At 44.8% G+C, this 21,201-nt stretch overlaps 1 protein-coding gene across 1 annotated transcript in view; it reads right to left on the bottom strand.

Moving 5' to 3' along the window:
• The window catches only part of LOC6600125 (serine-rich adhesin for platelets), a 78,698-nt gene that overhangs the window by 43,739 nt on the left and 13,758 nt on the right, over positions 1 to 21,201 (bottom strand). Inside the window, exon 2 of the mRNA XM_026990881.1 lies at positions 20,191 to 20,793. Coding sequence (XP_026846682.1) covers positions 20,191 to 20,547 — 357 coding nt within the window. The 5' untranslated portion in view covers positions 20,548 to 20,793. The remainder of the gene's footprint in view (positions 1 to 20,190; positions 20,794 to 21,201) is intronic.

Raw genomic sequence — 21,201 nt, 5'->3', positions numbered from 1 at the left:
TTTTATGATGGATGCAGTGAGCACTCAGGCACTGAATGAGTGCGTGGATGTTTGTTGGTGTGCAGTGGAACTGCTAAATTGAGCAATGATTCCCTCTGACTGAGCCCCAGTTGATTTGCCAGATCGTACTTACACTTGAGGCAGGGGGTTGAGTGAGTGGCATCGTGCCATCTGCAATTCATTGGCAGAAGAACAAAAAATATTACGCATACGCCATGTCTGACCTAAAGGGGAGATAGCTTCTGCCACTCCAACGAGCGAATAACTGTCTGGTTAGGTTCGGAATGCCATAACAATAAATCGCAGTAAATTCAATTGATGCCAGAGGGAGGGGTCAGAGCAGAGAGCACAATACCGAATAAAGAGAGAGAGAGAGAGAGAGAGAGAGAGAGAGAGAGCGAGAGAGAGTAGAATAGAATCCTTTTTGCACTAACTAAATTCAAACACTTAACGCCTTCCAGCAGATGCCTGCAGTGGCTGGGAGCCTCCATCTGCTTGCCATAGACCAGTCTATGGCTATGGTCTGTCCACTTCTGACATTCCGCTGAAACCGAACCAAAATGAACAGAAACAGAAAACAAAAAATATAAAGAAGGAAAGAACGGAAAGAAAGGAATGAAAGGAAAGGGAAAACGGACACCCCGAAAAGAAAAACGTTCAAAAATGTACTCAATATTGCGCACAGCTGAAGCCCCGGAGAGAAATCCTCAGTCCGACAGAAGCCAAAACAAAGAAAAAGCGGCAAGAAAAAGCAACTAAAGTTAACACGGTCCCCACCCCCATTTATATATGTATGTATGTGTATAGTATAAATACACATGCGGCTGGATGTCAGTGTGTGTGTGTGTGTGTGTGTGTGTGTGCAGGTGAGTTTTGGTCTTTCCAGTGGCGCCTCGGGGTGTGAGGAGCGGAGAGTTCGGTCAAATGTTGTGCCTTGAGGGATCAGAATGTTCGAGGCAATTGAATGGCAACTGGGCCGGTTACAGGGTAGTAGCCAATCGAGTAATTGCCCTACCAAGTCGAAGTTTGTGCACAAGGCGCCAAGCAGTCAAACATGATAGTTGCAATAATATTTAAAGGTTATTAAACAGGCCATTATCCGCCAGCAATTGGTTCATGTCTACTGGCTTTAAACGATTTTTGTTGCTCATTTTTATAAGAAAGTCACTCAAAAGTCACTGAAGCTCACTTAAGGCTACAAAGGATAACGGAAAGAATCGAAGATTTGATCATCCTGCGTCCAGAGCGGTAATATAGACCCCACTAACATTATATACCGAGAATAATCAATCGACCATCATAGCTGATATTGATGATAATTTTCATTTATTACATAGCCCATAGTCATGTGGTCAAGTTTTGAATAATTACTCAACTCCGGAAAATCATTGAACCCGGTAAAAAAGAGTAAAGAGGCATACAGGCAGAATTATAGAGAAAGTCTATACGTACATCTGCTAAATTGGAACAACACGTTGTAATCGGATAATCATTAAAGACAGAATGAGGCTGGAGGCTCCACGACTGTATGTGTGTATATATATATGTCTATGCTTTAATGTGCCATATCTTAGTATCTTAGTGTGCCGCGACTTAAACTTTTCCGACTTTACCCATAAAGTGGTATTCATTGAGTGAGATGACCAAAGTATTCAAAGTTTTTAGATCGCTGCTAATTTGGTTCTAATATGGTTTAAATACCTGGTACTAACAGAGTACGGGGGGCGAATTAGAGTCGTAAAGGAAGCATTCTTCTTTGTCGTTTAGTTCTTAAGTGACTATAAGAGCTATAGCAACCCAATTTTGTAACCAGACTCAAATAATATTATTGCGAAACATGGCACGAATCTGTGAAGATACGAGGAAACCGAAAATGCAAATTTATAAGGTATTTTCGTATCTTATAGATTACAGATTTCAATTTGTACAAGATAGATTCATCCCCATGGCCGGAAAAAACAAAAAGATTTCCCTGTCACGCGATCGCGATAGCGATCCTTTCTTCTGTCTCTTCCTCGGCCAGTGGCGTCCCCTGGCGGAGTGAGCGAGATGTAACGTCTGATCTGGTCAAGTCTGTTGACCTGTTGACTTCTGTAGCACATCAACTGAAGAATTTCAGAATGAACTAATCTCCTAAATTTTTCAGCACTCCAATCTGTACCTTAGTCACAGCCCTTATATTATATAATATTCGCTTAGTCGTCCTTTGTTTCTGCCTTAAGGTCAGAGAACTATGCTCTTCATGCACGCAGGGTATCCATTGAGCCGTATTCTTAGCGTGAGGCCTCTCAGCTTTTCAGTTGGTATCCGAATTTGTTCTGAATTTTATTTTTAATTTTGCTGAACCTTTATTCTTCTTTGTCGCGAATTTTATATGTGTGACGAGAGACAGTTTGATTTTGGGGTCATTGCTTAAATGGTGGATCGAATTGTGGGCCAGACTCCCATCCCTCTGGAGGCGTAGACGTGGGTTGAGAGCGCTACAGCAGGCATTGTCGAAAGTATTTCCGTGTGTGCACGTCAGGCCAGTCACTCGAGCAGTCAATTTGCAACGGACGCTTTTCAATTACAGCCAGACAGATCGAAGTGAATGGCTATCTAGTAGAGGGGGAGAAACACCAGCTGAGAGGGGGACGGAGAGGAAGAGGAAGAGGGAGAGGGATAGGGATACAGAAAATATGCTAAGAGAGCCATACTCAAATTTACATTTGTCACCAGCAAAGTGGGGCACACAATATGGAGCAGGCCAGGCGGAGAAGTATGAGAACGAGGACGAGGATGAGGATGAGGTCATCGAGAGTTGCCAAACTAATGTCCTTGTGCCTTGCCTGTGTGTCTGTGTCTGTCTGTGTGTGTGTGTGTGTGTGTGTGTGTGTGTGGATTATGAATCCTTTTATTTGAGAATATGACCATGGTGGTCATGGCCAGGCGTGCCCATTGCCGATTGCACTCACAGATGCCTGCCATTGAAATGGCACTTTTGTGTGGTCGCAAATTGGCATTAATACGGCCCAATCGTGGCCCACTTTCCAGGCCTCAAACTCTTTACGACCCCGCCAGTGCTGTACCACCTGTCAGGTTGAATTGTACTTGTACTTACTAGGCTCGATCGGTTGTTTTCCTGCTTAATGCTTTGCGGTGAGAAATACGGTTCTAGGTAGAATCAAGAAACATAAAGATCTCCCAACACTGCAATAAAGCTTTAAGTATTGGAGAGTTCTGAAAAGATGTCAGCCAAAGCCATATTTCCAGCACTGTTCAAGAATGATCTGTAAGTGATATGTTACAATAAGTAAAACAGTAATACATCCATTGAAACGCAAATATTTCGATACTTTGTTCAAATGTTGCCAAAATATTTGCAGTATTTATGTATATTCTTTCCAGCACATTTTCGGCCACTCTTCTGCAGCTATTGAAGAAGCAATGGGCCTGTTAATGCCTCATTTACACATTACTGGCTATCATCGTGGCCAAGGCTTTGTACATCAATTTAAATTGGGTTTTATGTTAAATTCTTGCGTCGTAGGGTTCTTTTCTGCCCCAACCTCGTTATGCCGCTTCTGCTTCGGCAAGTAATTCAATTACAAGCGGTATAAATCCATTAATCATACGAATATTCATTATAGCTGGCCCGCGCCCACTCGCTGCGGTGGGAGACACTTGAAGAGTGCGTGATGTGGGTGGATGTGGATGAGGATGAGGCTCAGAGAGGCAAATGCATTTACCGCACAACTTCCGCCGCAATGGCGACCCATCGACAAAAAAGCGGAAGTTCAGATTTCTGACAGCTATGCGTGTGTGTGAGCGTGTGTCAGTGAGTGTGGTTCCAGGCGGACAACACCCGACATTGTCGTATCCTTAGCATTGTGTGTTGGCATCAGCTCTTCGTTTCATTTCTCACTTCCGCCCCAGTTGCTGCCTGGCTGCAACTCATTCCTCTTATTTTTCGATCCACCTTCATCTTTTTCTGGAAATTAATTGAAAATTGCTTTACGTGCCGCTGTGCGCGTGGATCGAATCGAATGCGAGCTCGTGCAAGTGCACACGTAGGCCACATTAATGCATGTTTTACAATCGAACACCCCTCTTTCTCTTTCTCTTTCTCTGCAACAAAAGCAGCAACAGAAACAGCAGCAGAAACAGGAACAGAAACATCAAGGGATCTGGCCATTCAGCCAGCCAACTTTTGTGGAAAACTGTACTAAATGACACTCGCCATAATGCATTTAAAGTACTCGTAATTTTATTCCGAGTCTGGATGTATTTTTATTATGGCCATGATAATACGATAGTCATGTGTGTCTTCATTGGACTCCTCTACTCCCCTGTGTCCCTACCCTTAATCGAGGATTTTCATAGCAATGAATGAAGCCTCCGAAGAGGCAGCTGCTGAAGTTTCAGTAGTGGCGGTTCCTTCTCGGTTTACTCTTTATTGAATTTCGTGGAGATATTTGAGCAATGGGGTTTCTATTATTTATTTGTTAGCAGGGACTGGTACTGCCGAATGGAGGCTCGTAGAGAGCTCCTTTGCCTTATCCAGTGCCTGTTTCCAGCAGACTCAGCTAATCCTGCTATAGACCCTGAAATGCAGTTCATTTTTGGCGGGGAAAGCTGCTTCTTTCGAACAACCCTCGCTGGAGTAAGATGGCCGGGGAGCATTGGCAAGATGATGGCTTTCTAAGCTCTGGCCAAGAGCCTCTGCTCGTTAGGGTGTTTGAAAACTTTTTGGCATTCGGGCATTCGGGCATTCTGGCCTTCTGGCATTCGCATTGCAATTTAACGTGGTATTTAAATGTCAATGGGAATTCTTTTCCCACTTTCGTTTTACTGTTTGCTGTTCTGTCGTTTGTTGGGTTTTTGTTAGCCAGATCGTTTGCATGGGCAATAAAAAAAGTTTCGTCGCCAGCACTGCCATCGTCTGCCATCGTCTCATGTGCTAAGAAGTTTTTCGGGGCCAAAACCAGAACAACAAAAGTTCACACGCTGCAATGATGGGTAAGAGGTGAGGCCGAGGCCCTCAGAAGCTCTGAGATAGAGAAAGTAGGGAGTAGAGGAGAGCGATGGGGCATCGGAAAAATCACGCCCATTCTACGACCTCCCTTTGCCCCAACCCAACGACATGGATGCTGCAATTGAATTTAAATGAAAAATCCCTATAATTGCTTTTATTAATGGCCCTGACGTGCGCTTGGTCCTTCGAACAAGCTCGAGTTTCGTTGGCTTTAAAGTGCGGGTCCTGTCAGTTAGCTCGGAGGAATCCGAGAACAACTTTTGCCTTGCATAAAGGAAACCACTGAATTTCAATTGAATATCGATCAGTCAGTCTGCCATTCAGCCAGTCAGTCAGTCAGTCAGTCAGTGTGTGTGTGTGTGAGTTGCTGTTGCTGTTGCTACCTGCCACTGCAACTTCCTGCATCGCCTGGCGATGGGAAATTATGCTATGAACTATGCATAGCCTCTACGACTGTCTGTCTCTTCTTCTGTGTCGCGCTCTCTCTGCTGCCTTCAATAGCCATACCTATGTTTCTGAGTGGTTTTTCGGTTGTTGGTAGTGCGTTAGCCCGTTTTTATACCTCCAACGTTACTCAAACGCCGGAGAGTAGAGGAGTGTATTATGATTGTGGTGAAAGACCCAGAAGGAGGCGACTCAATTTCCGACTCCATTGAGTATACATATATATTCTTAATCGATATCAATAGCATCAATATACGATATAGCCATGAGTGTCTGTGCGTTCCTATGAGCGCCTAGATCGCCTACTGGCCGAGTAGCGGCAGAAGCCGCGGCTCAAAACGTTCCCCCTCGTTTCTGTTTATTTCGTTTTGCTGTTGCCAAATACTTATAAGCAATCCATTGCCTCCTCTTTATCTGTCCCTCTGTGTTTCCCCCTGTCAGGGGGACACTGTCTGTCCCTCTGTCCTTCTGGCCATCCATCTGGCTTAATGTCTCTCTGCTGTTAACCCTTTTCCAGTGCTATCATCAAAATCTGTCCCTGTGAAGAGTTGGTCTTTCTTTGACTGAAATGTTCCTGTTGTTCATCCATTGAGCCCTGAGAAATAAATTAAATTAAAGCCCATATTGGCTGGGGATCTGTTCGGGACTGGAGAGATACGCCTCTGGGCACATACTACCATCCCATAAGACACTTTTGGGAACCCAAGTATCACAACTATTGCTTAGCTAGTTCAAGCAGCAGCAACTGCTGCTCCAGGGCTAGTGCTGGAAGATGAGGTATTCCTAGGAGATCTCAGCCTCCAGAAGCTGATTTTTGACCTATTCCGTTCTTTATCTTTCCTGAGTTCGACTTCTGCAGCAGCAGATATATCAGATATACCCCAGGGATAATACCCCAAGATATAAACACACCGTGTAACAGCAACAGGTAAAAAAAAATTGGCATCAAAACCAACCTTTTCGAAAGATTTGAGACTCCAGGTTTTTCAACTTTCCTCGGAATCCGACAGCTTTATTTTACAAAAAATACTAGAACCAAACTACTGAACGGCGTTCCGGGTAATTATGATTCTGGAAATGTTGGAGAAACGGCTCGTTGGCGACAGCTTAGTCGTTTAAGAAATAAAACAAACGAAGTTCGCTTTTGTTGTTGTCAAGTCATAGGTAATTGGGGTCAAAGCGATTATAGTTCACACATGTGGCACACTCATGAATCATTCAGATTCATTGACTCATTCAATCCGGCCGAGTGTGATTCAATGTGATTCAATGCGATTCCACCAAGAGCAATGCAATGACTTGAACAATTATTGACAAATGGCCGGGCCGGGATCCGTCCACAGGAGGAGGTCTGATTATGTATTGATGGGTCTAGATGCTGACGGTAACTACAACTGGCAATCGCTTCATTACACCTTAGGTCACACACACACACACACACACACACACACACGCGCACACACGCGCACATGTATACACAAATGTAAGTACGTAGATACTCGTGCATAGCCAGATACATTTGTAGAAGTCATTTTCGTTGTCAATTGGACAATCCACTCAATAATTCAGTGCGTTGTTCGGATGCGAGGCACTTGAAGCCTCAACTCAAATCGCTTCCTTCGTCTTCCTTCCCCCTCTTTCAGGCTGTCTTTTGCCTTTTCTTTCCCCCTCTAAGGCTGCGCTTTATAAATCTTTGCTTAACCCACAAGTTTTTGAACTTTGGCCAGAGCTTGTTGACCTGGTCTTGTGTGGTTTGGCCTTTTCTCTTTTCCCTTTTCACTTTTCCCTTTTCACTTTTCCCTCTTCGCTTCGCTTCGTTTCGCTTCTTTTTTCTCCTTTTCGTCCTTCTCGTGCCGTCTATGTGCCCATTTTTCCTTGGCTCAACACCTCAAGTCAAGTGAAATCAACTGTCGTACAGTTTTAAGCAGCGTATGAGCGATATTTACGCAGGATTGATGGGGTGTATGTTGAAGTAGCACCACGGTCGAGGTCGGCTACCCCTGCTTCACCTCCACCTCTGGACACGCTCTGGTGGCCATTGAATGAACCCAACGTTTATTCCATATTCCATATTCCATATGGGGAGAGATATATAGCGAAGTGAGTTCCGCTCCTGAGAGAGGAAGGAAAACCTGGTGTTGGCGGGAAACCGTGTAGAGAGGGGGTAGCACAGGACAGGAAATTTAATTACAAGACAAAATGTCGACGATATCACGTTATAAATACAAAATGCAAACATATACAGGGCACATTGAACAGGCTAACAGCCAGATGCACAGATACACAGTCACAGACACAGACACAGATAGAGATACGACTAAATAGCTCGCCTGTGTGTGCCCGTTGGGTTCCCACCCAACGTGAGGCGTGCTGGGGGACCGGGGCTGATGTACGGGTATATGCACTAACATGACAGTTTGCTGTTGATTTCGCTGCCGTTGCAATTGCAGTTGCAGTTGCAGTCCTCCGCTGGGCTTTGGCCCTGTGCACCTTGCTGGCAATATTGGCAACAAATTTTCCGCGGTAAGCTTACACACAAACGACAACAGACAACGACAGACGTATGAAATCCCCCTAGGGTGTTAGACGAAGCGGTATCAGTGGTTTTGGGAGTGAGGCATTGCCTATTTTTCAGCCATTCAGCCATTCAGCCATTGTTCAGCGGGCTGGCGTTGGCCTCCACTTCCACCTCCGTTTCCTGCACCAGCCTCCACTGCAGCCTGTAATACTCTTCCCCAGTTGAGCCTGGCAATTCAGCGATATATAAATATTTATCGAAATAATCGATTCAAACAATGCTTCCATGTTCTTATTGCAAAGTGGAAAATTTCTTTAAACAGTTGATTAAGACCGAAATTCATATTCAAAACCAGGCAGGAGGAAGGGCCGCGGCTCGGGAATGGGCTTATACAATGTGGCAGTGTATCCGGCATACCCCTCATCCCTCACCCGTCACTCGTTACCCGTCACCCGTCACCCTCACCAAACCCATACCAGAGGGCGGCAAATATCTGGTCTCGTTCTCATATTTGTAAATATTTGCATTTTTACGCTTGTCGCCCACTCGAGCGTGTGCAATCGAATTGCATCTCTGCAACGCACACACATACATATACAGAATTGTGTGTGTGTGCAATGGCGTGCGAACAAGATATGCTATACGCACATACATATAGAATGTATGTCGGCCTGCCCCTGCCCCTGCCCCTGTCCCTCGCCCTGGGTCCCTTCTCCGACCAGCAGCAACGAAGGTTTGACCAACATTTAAATGAGCGCTAAGCTGAACGCCAAAGTGTGAACGGGGGCGTGTGTGGAGAGCAGGAGGAGTGGTAGCCCAAGGCGGTACAGCAGACGGGCTGCTGCAGGGAAAGAGGCAACCGAAACCACCCAAAAAAATTTGAACATTTTCACAGCCATTTTGAAAGGGCAGGAGGAAGTACCACAGGGAGTACAGCCATAAAGTGCCATAAAATGAAACGTTTTATTCAACTGCGTTTTCTTTTAGCTGCTACTCATCCATTTTCTGAAAAATAAAACAAATCATTTGTAATTTTATTTGCATTTGTTTGGAATCCCTCAAATGAAACAAGTTTTAGCCGGCAATGTAAATACAATGTACGTACATTTTCTTGAATATTTGCATTTTGCTTTAATTAGTTGCAATAATGTTGTTCCGTCGGTCAAAGTCCATTGGAAGCCCATTCGAAGTGCATGGGCAAAGCAGGCCTCTGGACCGGATGCGGCTCCAGATGCCTCCATCTCTATGGGCAGGAAGTACTCGCACTCGTACTTGTCTGTACATACATATGTACATATGTATAAGAATATGGATCCATGTGTTTGTTTTCAACGTTTTGTGCTAATGAAGCAGTTTTTCATAGCCTCCCGTCCAGGGGATTACGTTACATTTTTCCAGGTTTAATGTTCCAGGACCAACTTGTAGCCTCAGTACTTTTGTTTGGGCCGAACCGTATGTATGCGTGCTAACTTTTGTTCTCGGCCCTCTATCCAGTGACCCTTTCTATCTTTTTTCATTGTCGGAACCTATTCAATTATGGCCAGCTCCTGGCTGGCCTCTGGCTTTGTCTTTGGGGACCTTGGTATCCAAGCAGGCGGCAATATTTGCACCCTGCTAAATACAACACGAACAGTAGACAATGGGTGGTCAAGAAGTCGAGCCCTTTGCGGAGGGCTGGAAGCAAACAATGAGCGGTTGGTAGCCCATTTCTCCTACCATGGGGTATCAGCATCCAGACCGAGAGCCACTTACCCATGGCATCCGAGACTGTCGCACGACATTGTGTCCCCTCCTCACTAGTCCTTGGCGAGAGGCGGAGTCCGAGGGTCAGAGTGCAGCCAGAGCAGACAATCCATTCGAATGTAACGTGGTAATTATGCGGCGATCGGACTCAAAAGCTATCGGATTATTTTACAAATATTAGTGTCCTGTACGGATTGGGGGTGGAGGGTGGAGGGTGGAGGTAGTGAATACTACATGTCATTAGAGGGTTGGACTTGTTGTGTACCATGCATGGACTTGCCCTGCCCAGCTCATCTGGGAAACGTCATCAAACTTGTGGAGATCCTATCCTCTTTTTTTCTCTAAAACAGCTGTTCTCTATCCATATGAATTCTAGATCGTTTACCTGGTGCTGATGTTGCTAGAGTCACCCATCCTCGGTCTCACATAGTCAATTTGCATCATTCGAACAGGGTCATCCTCCAACCAGCCGGCTCTAGTCCGGGCCTGGCTGTACCTCCACCTGATGCTGATGCTGATGCTGTTGCTGATGGTGGTGCTGGTGCACCTTCTTCTGTTCGTTGTTCGTTGCATACTTTTCGGACTGCAGCTTGTTGTTGTTGCTGTAATGCCGTGAGCTTATGGGACTTTAGTGGCGCTTATCACATGCCACCAGCAGCAGCAGCTGCAGCTGCAGCTGCAGCTGCAACAGAGGCAGTAGCAGGGGCAGCCGCCACTGCCTCAATGTTTTCATATGCAAAACTATAAAACAACAGCAGCAACAACAAAGGGGAACCCACACAAAATACACTTTTTATTTTTGCATATTCATGCTGTTTTACGCCCTCACCCCAAACCCAACCTAAACCCTGCTCGATCCACCGCCACCGCCAACGCCGCCGCCGCCGCCGCCGACCGACCGAGTCCCCGCTTGACTCTGCAACTTTTGGCCAAACAAAGTCAAAGGATTTTTGTTTAGTTTTTTTGTGTGTTTTTAGTTTGTAACTATTTCGCGTTAAGTTTATAACGAAAAGCTGCAAATTGGTTTGTTTTTCGGATTTTAAACTTCGCTTTTCGGAAAAAGATATACGTACGTACAACTGTAGGCTGGAACATTCGCTGAAAGCAGTCCCTACTCGGGCACTTGGAAGCCCCTGCTCACACCCCTTCATGAATAACTCAACTGTTTGGTTTCTTGGCCCGTAAAAAGGCTCACCTCCGTCAAAACTGTACGGCAATCCTGTTTCACTGTCGTTGACTCGGAGGCTCGTGCCTTGTCAAAAGTCAGTGCCCACCGCGCTGGTACCCCTGGCCACTGCCAAATCTCAACAGAGGAGTCGTGGATGCTCATTACATAGTTTTGATTTATTTCATCGACTGTCTATTGACAAACTCCAAAACTCTCAGCAACTCTCTGATTATTGAGAGTCCATTCCGCTAAGACAGCGGTCGGCACGCACATATTGCAGTGCGCTTGTGTGCATAGACAGCAGGTAAAATAGTAAACGAGGGGGAACGTTGTGAGTTGCTGCAGACACCGCAACTCTACATTTATACCCGATACTAAGTCAGTATGGCTCTCCTCCGGCAGACGCCGCGAATATTAAAGGACACGACAAAGAGTGCGTGCGAGAGAGACAGAAAATCAGTCTGAGCGTGACGTCGGGCGCTGCGTAGCCACTGCAAATTGATTTGTTCCTTTTGGATATAAAAATGATCTGATCTGATCCAGATTCAGCAATCTCATAGATATGATCATAATCTATGATTCTGCGTTTTTATACCCGATACTCAAAATGAGTATTGGGGTATATTAGATTTGTGGTAAAAGTGGATGTGTGTAACGTCCAGAAGGAATCGTTTCCGACCCCATAAATTATATATATTCTTGATCAGCATCAATAGCCGAGTCGATTGAGCCATGTCTGTCTGTCCGTCTGTCCGTCCGTCTGTCCGTCCCCTTCAGCGCCTAATGCTCAAAGACTATAAGAGCTAGAGCAACGATGTTTTGGATCCAGACTTCTGTGATATGTCACTGCTACAAAAATATTTCAAACCTTTGCCCGGCCCACTTCCGCCCCCACAAAGGGCGAAAATCTGTGGCATCCACAATTTTAAAGATACGAGAAAACCAAAAACGCAGAATCGTAGAGAATGACGATATTATTTAGACTGCGGAATCTGAATTGGATCGTATTATTATGCTTAGAGTAAAACATTAGCGCCTAGATCTCAGAGACTATAAAAGCTAGAGCAACCAAATTTGGTATCCACACTCCTAATATATCGGACCGAGACGAGTTTGTTTCAAAATTTCGCCACACCCCCTTCCGCCCCCGCAAAGGATGCAAATCTGGGGATATTCACAAATCTCAGAGACTATTAACGCTAGAGTAACCAAATTTAGTATCCGCACTCCTGTTAGATCTCACTATAAAACGTATATCTCAAAATTTCGCCCCACCCCCTTCCGTCCCCACAAAAGACGAAAATCTGTTGCATCCACAATATTGCAGATTTGAGAAAACTAAAAACGCAGAATCATAGATAATGACCATATCTATGAGATTGCTGAATCTGGATCAGATCGGATAATTTGTATAGCCAAAAGGAACAAATCAATTTGCAGTGGCTACGCAGCGCCCGACGTCACGCTCAGACTGATTTACTGTCTCTCTCGCACGCACTCTTTGTCGTGTCCTCTAATATTCGCGGCGTCTGCCGGAGGAGAGCCATACTGACTTAGTATCGGGTATAAATGTAGAGTTGCGGTGTCTGCAGCAACTCACAACGTTCCCCCTCGTTTTATAATCGGACTGAACCAAATTACCAACTGATTCTAGTTTTAGACTAGCAACTCTACAAAAAAGAATACTTATAACTGTGAACATACGAAGAAATAGAAAGCATGCAGCTCTATGAATATCGATGTTACTACTAAGAAAAGCACTTGATAAGGTCCATTATGTATTTTTAATCATAGAGATCTTAGAGAATCCGATTCGAAAATTGATTTAATTAAAGCTAATTTGTCCGTTTCACCCACTGCGCGCAGCGGAAAAACCAACCCTGCGTTTGGGCCAATTTTTGGCCGGATTAGAGGCCGGACCCTTGGCATTCGTAAGGGTAGACATTCTCCGCGAAGAGAGCGGCCGAGGCCCCAATCAGCAGAGTGAAGGCCAACACAGGGTGTCCAAAGCAGCGAAGCCGAAAACACATCGACGGAGTGCTTGCGTTGTTTCGATAGTTCTGTACGGATCATGTGCTGAATTGCCGAGGGGAGTAATTTTTTTCTAGGTGCCAAGTTTCTTGTGCCGTACTCTTCTTCGGTGAAATCCCGTGTAGTCTCCTTGTGTCCCATGATAGCTGGATATTCGATATTTTGTTATTTGGCCGATGTACGTTTGGTAAAATACTTAGATATTTTGTATTTTACCATTATTTAAGATGTGTATACAATCTTCACAGCAGAAGATCAATTCAAAGCTGATTCTTTCATTGTTCTGGTTACACAATAAAAGGAGGTTGATTTACTAAATAATTCGTATCTTTGACATTCCGTGGATATTTTGTATATTAGCTAATTGTCCTTAGAATTAATGCTACTAAAACAATAGCCACTAGTACTACTAATACTACTACAACAACACATACAAAAGTTGTGGCAAACTTGAAATAACACTAAAAATAGTAGAAAACTTCAACCTTGGCTCGCTACATCTTCAGTCGTATCCACTCTAGAGACACTCGACCGAATCAAAGAACTTGTAAAAGGTCGTACTTCTCTTTTTAGTCCATTAATTTTTATGGATATCGGCGCTGAAGATGCCGATCTTAGGTTTTAAAAGTGTGCAAAGTCAAAAATCACGCGTTTGAATTTAAAAAAAGATTTTGGTGGTATATTTCAAAATCCAAGTATGAGGTGATTTTCTCATCCAGGCCCTCGAACTAATGTCTAGTGTCTAGAAAGTACATTCAAAGGTTCTAATTTTGTCGCTCAGTATTATTAAAACTAACAACAAATGTTTACTTAGTGCTTAATTAGCTGGTAAAAACCGCTAAGAATTAAACGAGAAATTACGAAACCGTCCTCTTATCAATTGTTTTAAGTTTTGCCAGAAGCAACAATATCCACGCGTCTTTAATAGCTCTGCAAGAAATGCTAATCGCTGCGAGTCTCGGTGCCACCTAACCGGCAAATCTTTTGATGGAACGTGATCCAAGCAAACAGCTTACACCTGCTATTCATAAGGTACTTGATCTGTCCTAGTTGGGGAATTGTCGAAAGAAGTGCAAGGATCAAAAAACAGGGCATACCATAGAAATAGGTACACGAACACCTCCAAGTTTTTTTTTTGAATGCGACAAAACGCAGATAAACTGTTTAAAGTGCTATCAGCTTCCTCGGATCCCAAAATTTCAGTATTAAAACATGTGAGAATCATTCCGAATCAAAATTAAGAGTATGAAATGATTTCCCTATTTGAAGACATTGAAAATGGCTAAAAATCGAAATCATTATCGAAGTCACCATTTTGTGAACACCATATTTTTCACACGGACTATTATACGTGGCATGTTCTCGCTTGGAACTGACTGAGTAACGGTTTTTGTAGTGCCTAAAGGTAAAAACATATGTAGAAAGAAAATTATATATAGTTAATAGATAAGTATAAGCTGGGGCAATAAGGGAAAAAATTAAAAAAGGAAGATTCATAATTTTGAGTAATACGAATAATATTTATAAGCTTCAAAAAATAGTCGGATATTGGCAATAATCTTACAAATATACAATCAAACTGGAAAATTCTTTATTATAAGTTTTCTTAATTTTCTCTATCATCATAGTAGTTCAAAACGTAAAGGTAACTTAAGCGCCTGCTGCGGCTGATCTGCGCTGAAGCGTATGCTTAAAGCTTAGAAAGCTCTTGGGCTTTTCATTGGTTTAAGGCCTCTTTTCCAACAATAAACCCCAAAATCATTAATCATTAACATCAAAAAAAAAAGAAAAAGAACTGGCAACTGTGCTCATGGGTGGTATGTACGTTAAAAGTTTCTACTTCAAAAATAAGAGTTCGTTCGCTTACGTACTTGTATGTTCCGGCCACGTCGAAATGATCTTTCGGCGAGGGGAATACCTGCAAGCTTTAGAAAGAGCGCACACACAAATGGACACGCATGACCACAGCTAACACCGGGATCTTACGAAATCTGTTACATCCACAATGTTGCAGATACGAGATAACTAAAAACGCAAAATCATATAGAATGACCATATCTATCCGGCAAAAGGAACAAATCAATTTGCAGTGGCTACGCAGCGCCCGACGTCACGCTCAGACTGATTTTCTGTCTCTCTCGCACGCACTCTTTGTCGTGTCGTTTAATATTCGCGGCGTCTGCCGGAGGAGAGCCATACTGACTAAGTATCGGGTATAAATGTAGAGTTGCGGTCTCCGCAGCAACTCACAACGTTCCCCCTCGTTAATAATATTACCCTGTTTTTTTGTACATGTGGGCACTTCAAGGATGTCGTACGGGCCATTTGTAGGTAACTTTATGTCCTATAAAGCCCGCTATATTTTAAGTATCAGTCGAGGATTTAACGGACTGTGCGGTATGGATAGTGGAGATCTAGGAAGTATTGGTCATTAAGTGGAAAGGGCAAATATACGGGGTGCCAAAGTTAACATACGAACATTCCCGTTTCTTCTGACGCTTCCCACATCTATGTTGTGCCCCCTCTCTAGAAAAGTGCACGTGAAACTGAGAGAGATGAGTAGTATGCCCTGTCCATGTCCTATCACAATCCGACCCTCTTGTCATTTAGGTATAAATCAATATGTCCCCTTTACGAACAGCCATACAAAAACGAGTGTGGGAGAGAGAGAGTGCCTCGAATCAGACATTCCGACTGGTTTTTATAGGGTATGACATGGGTATGACACCCCTTACCAATGGACGAGTAGCTTCGTAAGGACCTTCTACCCTTCATTGTATTATTCATGTGCTAAGGGCCCTATCCCTGCATAACCAATGTTTATGAAGAACCATAGTTGGCCAACTTGTTGCCATCATTCAGTTTCGCTGATGTTGATGGACTGAGCAGAATGAGATGTGCTGAGGAGTCCGCACAAGACGACGTGCTCAAGACATTAGCCGAGCTCCTTCCCGCACCGCACACTCACACACTCTCCTCATCTACTGTGGCTGGGACGATACACACACGCCACTTCCGCCTCCTCTGCACGTACGCGGCACTTGGCCCTACTACTTGTTACACAGATAAGAGGCCATCCATTGGCACGCCGACGCTCGGCCCCAGCCCGAAAAGCTGCCCCCGTGGGTGGAGACATTGTTTTTGCTCCGTCCTCTCTTCCACACAGACACCCTCTCTCGCGTTCACTCTGTCCCTCTCCCCGTTTCCTTCTGTTGTTGTTGGAAGCTCATTTTTGGGCTGACATTTTCGTATTTAAGTTTTATGCCGCCATTTTCTTCCGCTTTGCGTGATGCACGTACTCTCTCTTCGCTCTTTCCTCCTCCTTCTGTCTAAGTGTGCGGTTTTTCTGTATTCGGCACTTCGCCACATCGCCAAGTCGCCCCTTCCCCACTTCCTGTCTCAGTCCACCATTTCTGTTGGTGTGTGTTTTGCACTTAATACCATTTTCACTCTCTTTAATGATGCTCAATTTTGTGCATCATTAATCTTTAGCGATTTTCAGATTTTCCGTTGACTGAGGCGGCGTCTCGATGGGGTTTGCGCTTACCTTGTCCTCCTCCCACCCTCTTCGCCCACCCTCCTTGTCTCTCTGTCGGCTGTCCCAGCTGCTTTCCCTAATAATTATGCTACAAAATATGTAATTACAGTTTCAATTTGATTCGCCGGGAAACGCTGTGGAAAATATTCACAAATCTGCCACAGGTTGCGCTGCCAAGAAATTGTTGACGTACATTTATCACGCCTAATTAGGACTTCAACCTTACGAAAGGACGCCAGGACTGCTTTCCGGGGGTGTTCCTACACCGCAAGCTTCTGTGGAGCTTCTGCGTGCATGGGCGCCGGACTTTTAAGCAGAACATCACGTAGCAGCAGTCCGTGAGCAGTCTAACCTCAACCAAGATAGGGCGGATGAGCTGGCTGTGAAAGCCAGCCTTGAACTGTCACTAAGGATGCTATGCGGCCCTGAATAAGACAAGAGTCTTCCAGGGACAGCATGGGGAATTGTATATCCGCAGCAGCGATCTCTTTGGGTCCTTGGAACGGTTGAACGTCACGGCAAAGAATCCAAACAGGCCAAGTGCTGAACGGAACGATGTGATCCAGAAAGCCGTTTATGGGTTACGCAGCCCAAAATAAGCCAATAATCCACATATTACAGCGACTGGTGCAGCAGTAAAGTGAATGCCCAATTCTTTTTATTTTCTTGCACTGCCCACTGTAGCACATTGTAATCTAAATATATGTACATACATATGCTCCGTACGGCAGTAGCCATGATTAAGTTGTACAGTGCGTTTGCAGTTGTACTGCGCAAATTAGGACCCGAAAAGAGAGCGCGTTGGGGGAGCAGGCCAGCTCGTATGATTTCATAATGTCAGCTGCCTGCGCAGCCGCTCTCTCGAGTTTTGCTCTCCTTCTTTCGCCTTCCCGATCTGTCGCGCGCTGTCCTTGAACTTCGAACTAAACTTAGCTCGAACCTTTTGCTATCCGTTACGCTATCTGCATCGCATTTTATACCATTTCCAACCTAAAACCGTATTAAACCGAACAATCTTCGATCGCAAGCATACGGAGACAATAGCCATATTTAAGTACACTCCCGATTAGGTCGAGCTAGTTAAGAACTATCCAAGATAGTACTGTATAGTCAGAGCCACACACTGATGTAGCCACTCTGCTAAAAGTTGCTGCAGTAACATTATAGACAGACTTACAATCAATCAGTGATGTGTGCACTAAATCATTCGCCTTGGCCGCAGTAGAATAGTGATCGGGCTGGCGCCATGATTGATGAGCTCTTTCAAGTTTTTTCGATTTTCGATTGCTACGAGCTGAAATTGATTTGATTGCCCCAGCTATCAGCTAGAGACAGGGCAGGACTCATGGTAAGAAGACCCTATCACGATTTGGTCACAATTTTCGGACTGTTGGACTGTTAGACTGTTAGACTGTTAGTGTATCCCCCTTCCCGATTCTCTTTGAATGCAAGAATTGTTGCTGCTATTTTATTTTATATAATATTTCTTCTTCGTTCCCGTTTACTTTTTCGTATGTTTTTTTTTGCACCATTTTCTTTTTTAACAACTTTTTGCTGCTGTTTTTATTTGAAGTTTGCAATAAAATAAAAGCCACACAAGACCCCAGACGCCATATGGAGCATGGGGATTAGTGGGGTGTGCTGGTTGGCGGGGCCAGAGCCAGAGCCGGAGCCATAGCAGCAGAGAGCGTGGCCAGCCAGAGATTCTGGCCAGCACTGCCCTCGGCCACAGACACGAAACGCGCAACTATAAAGAAAAAATCCCCATTCATATAATTTACGTGTGCGCCCCAGGGGATGGGTGCGTGAGTCGTGACTGGCACTGGGCCCTGTCAGAGTGATGGGAGTGAGGGTGATATGCGATAGGACATCAATCAGGGGTCTCTGATCGTCCGTCTGGTCCTAAAAAGTCGAAAAATGGTCTCGGGAATCGCAAGACGTTATTGGAGGGATATTATGTACATTTAATGATTCCTTCAAGCTGAATAGAGTGGCCATATTAAACCCGACTTTGGTTATGAAAACATCCTGCATCCCTCTAGCGATTGAATCGAATCTACGTCACCACGGAAGAGTCATAGCTCCAACATGTGTATATAACCACTAATATACAGTAATACAGGGACTATCCCTGTAGTCGATCGTCACAGCAGCTATAGCCATTCCTATTATTCTTGAGTAAGTTCCGCAAAGAGTCCGCAAACGATAGTTCTCACAGCAATTACGGACCATCTCTAGAGCAGACACAGCTTTGCTGCTGCTTCGGCTGGCTGCATTTTATTTTACCATTTCGTTTCGTCCACGTTTGGATTTATGAATTTCGACTCGCACGACCCATTCCTGCCCTTCCCTTCCCTTCCCATCCGTTCCTCTCTTGTCCAGTCCTTCTCAACCCTCCCGCCATCCACCCTGCTCCTCTGAATCTGCAGCCATTCATTGTTGGCCCCGCACATATGCGGTTTTATATATTGACACTTAAAATTTATGGGACTTAAAAATCTACAAAACGCTGCCCCGTTTTGTCCTCCAAAGTTGGTTTAGAGCTTTGGCGTTCGAGCTTCCCCGCGGGATGGAATGGTGGTGTGAGGGGTGAGGGCTGGGTTTGCCCATCACAAAAGCTTGGCCAGCCCAGCCCTGGGTCCAAAATGGCACGGGGAGTGCGAGGCGAGTGCGGGTGCCAGTCAGGGCGGGCGATGTAAGAAGTCGGTGACAGGAATTTTCATGTGGAAAAACTAAGCAAAGCAGCAAATCGTGTGTAAAATTAATAGGGTTGCCCCTGCTGCCAGGGTTGTCAGCATGTGCAACTTGTTGATGTTGATGTAGAATTGCAGAGAAGTGTGGAAATATACCTGGAATCTCGGCACTCCGTGGACAAAAGGGTACTATATGATTTTGATGGAGAGAGATCTACATTGATCCCTCCTATCAGCTGATTGCCAGATAGTGATGTCTGATCTGTTGAATCCGAAGAAAGAAATTGGAGAAGACTAACCTTCATTCTGGGGAGAATAATTGCGCTGAGGAGAGGATTGGCAGTCCCGACTGCCGACTGCAACATGACTTTGCCGGACCTCCAACAATAATTTGCACACTTGATAGAATAAGCCTTCAGGGCCACTTTATTATCAGTCCAACCCAAGACTTCAGCTAAAACTTTCGGTTTTCCGTTGTTTCTTCGCTAATTAAATACAACTTAAAGTCAATGAAAATGAAATGAATCATTAATGGCCTGAATTGTGTGGAAGATTGATGGGTGGTTTGGTGGTTGTAACGTATCGCGAAGCCAGAAAGCTAGGGAGCCAGGGAGCTGGGGAGCGAGGGGCACTTTCTATTTCGTTTTCATTGCTGACTTCATTGAGCTAATCAGCTTATTGAACTTGGGTTTCAGTGGCTGGCAGTGGATGCAAGTGGCTGGTGGTGGAAGCCCATCCACCAACCACCAACCACCAAGGACCGATGGAAAAACGAAAAGTTGGCCATGGGAGATTTTAATTCTAAGTAGCTGCAGCTGCTGCTCGGACCTGGAGCTCCACAAAATCAAATTCAATTTTCCGGGACAGTGCAGATGTGGCCGCATCTGTGGTAGCCCGAAGAATTCAATTAATTACACAATGAGCCGCCGCCCAAGGAGGTTCTTGCGCAATGTTTTCCTTGGAGCTTGGAGGGTAATCCCTTGACTCTCCACTCGACAATTATTATACGTTCTGTCTGGCATGTCTTTGATTGTCACTCACCTGTGTGGGCTGCGTGGACAGCAAATCGATTGTTTCATCGTGTTGCTGATGGGCGAGTCCTGCAGTGGATGTCAGTGGATGTTGCTGCTGTTGCTGCTGCTGCTGTTGCTGCTTCTGTTGGAACTGCTGCTGGTAGTGCTGCTGCTGCTGGTATTCATATTGCTGCTGCATCTGATATTGCAATTGCTGGTACTTCAACTGATGCTGCTGCTGCTGCTGCTGCTGCTGCTGCTGCTGCTGCTGCTGCTGCTGCTGCTGCTGCCCCTGCACTAGAGAGCAGAAATAGAGAAGGATGGCCAGCAAATGGAACGTATTGGCAGCATTTCGTGCTGTTTTATTTATTGCTGACGACAGCATGTTGCCGGTCGTTTCCTCCTTCTGTTCGCTCTTTCAATCTCCAGATATGTGTGCGGATATACTATATCTGTATATGTACTATATCCGTTTTCACTCCTTTCCTATTTGGGTGAGTGGCTGGCAAGTATGCAACACTTTGCCACACTGCTGTTGTTGCCGCGTGCTTGCTTGTCTTTGGCTTCGTTCTGTTTCCTTTCTTTTTGGCCGGCTACCAGTTGCAAGTAGAAAGTTTTTGGGTTTGTGCCACTGCAAGGAAAACATTTCAAACAAGTAAGTTCAACTTGTTCTTAAGTGTCGGACATATACATATACATATACATATACATATATAAAATATAGAGAGATACGTAAAACAAAACAAAACAAAACCCAAAATAAAGTAAAAAGGTTGCTCATTGCTTGCAACTCGACGAAAAAACTACTCGCATTCCCCAAACACCCCATGCCTCCTCCTACAGATGATTCTGTGAACCAATTCTTTCGACTTTGTATGTTATTCAGATCTCTACAGATAACATGCCCTACAGATGCTTTAGGGGCGGGGCGAGGTGTACCTGCAGTGCCCGTTCTCATCAGGAGGAAGGCCTGTATTGGAGCACTACGGTTGCAGAGTGTCTCCAAACTAAAAGATACCTAAGAACCCCAAACACATAT

Source organism: Drosophila persimilis, unplaced genomic scaffold, assembly GCF_003286085.1.
Source record: "Drosophila persimilis strain 14011-0111.01,24,50 unplaced genomic scaffold, DperRS2 tig00000622-arrow-arrow-pilon, whole genome shotgun sequence".
NCBI classification, from domain to species: Eukaryota; Metazoa; Arthropoda; class Insecta; order Diptera; family Drosophilidae; genus Drosophila; species Drosophila persimilis.
This window is presented reverse-complemented; position numbering and strand designations above follow the sequence as displayed.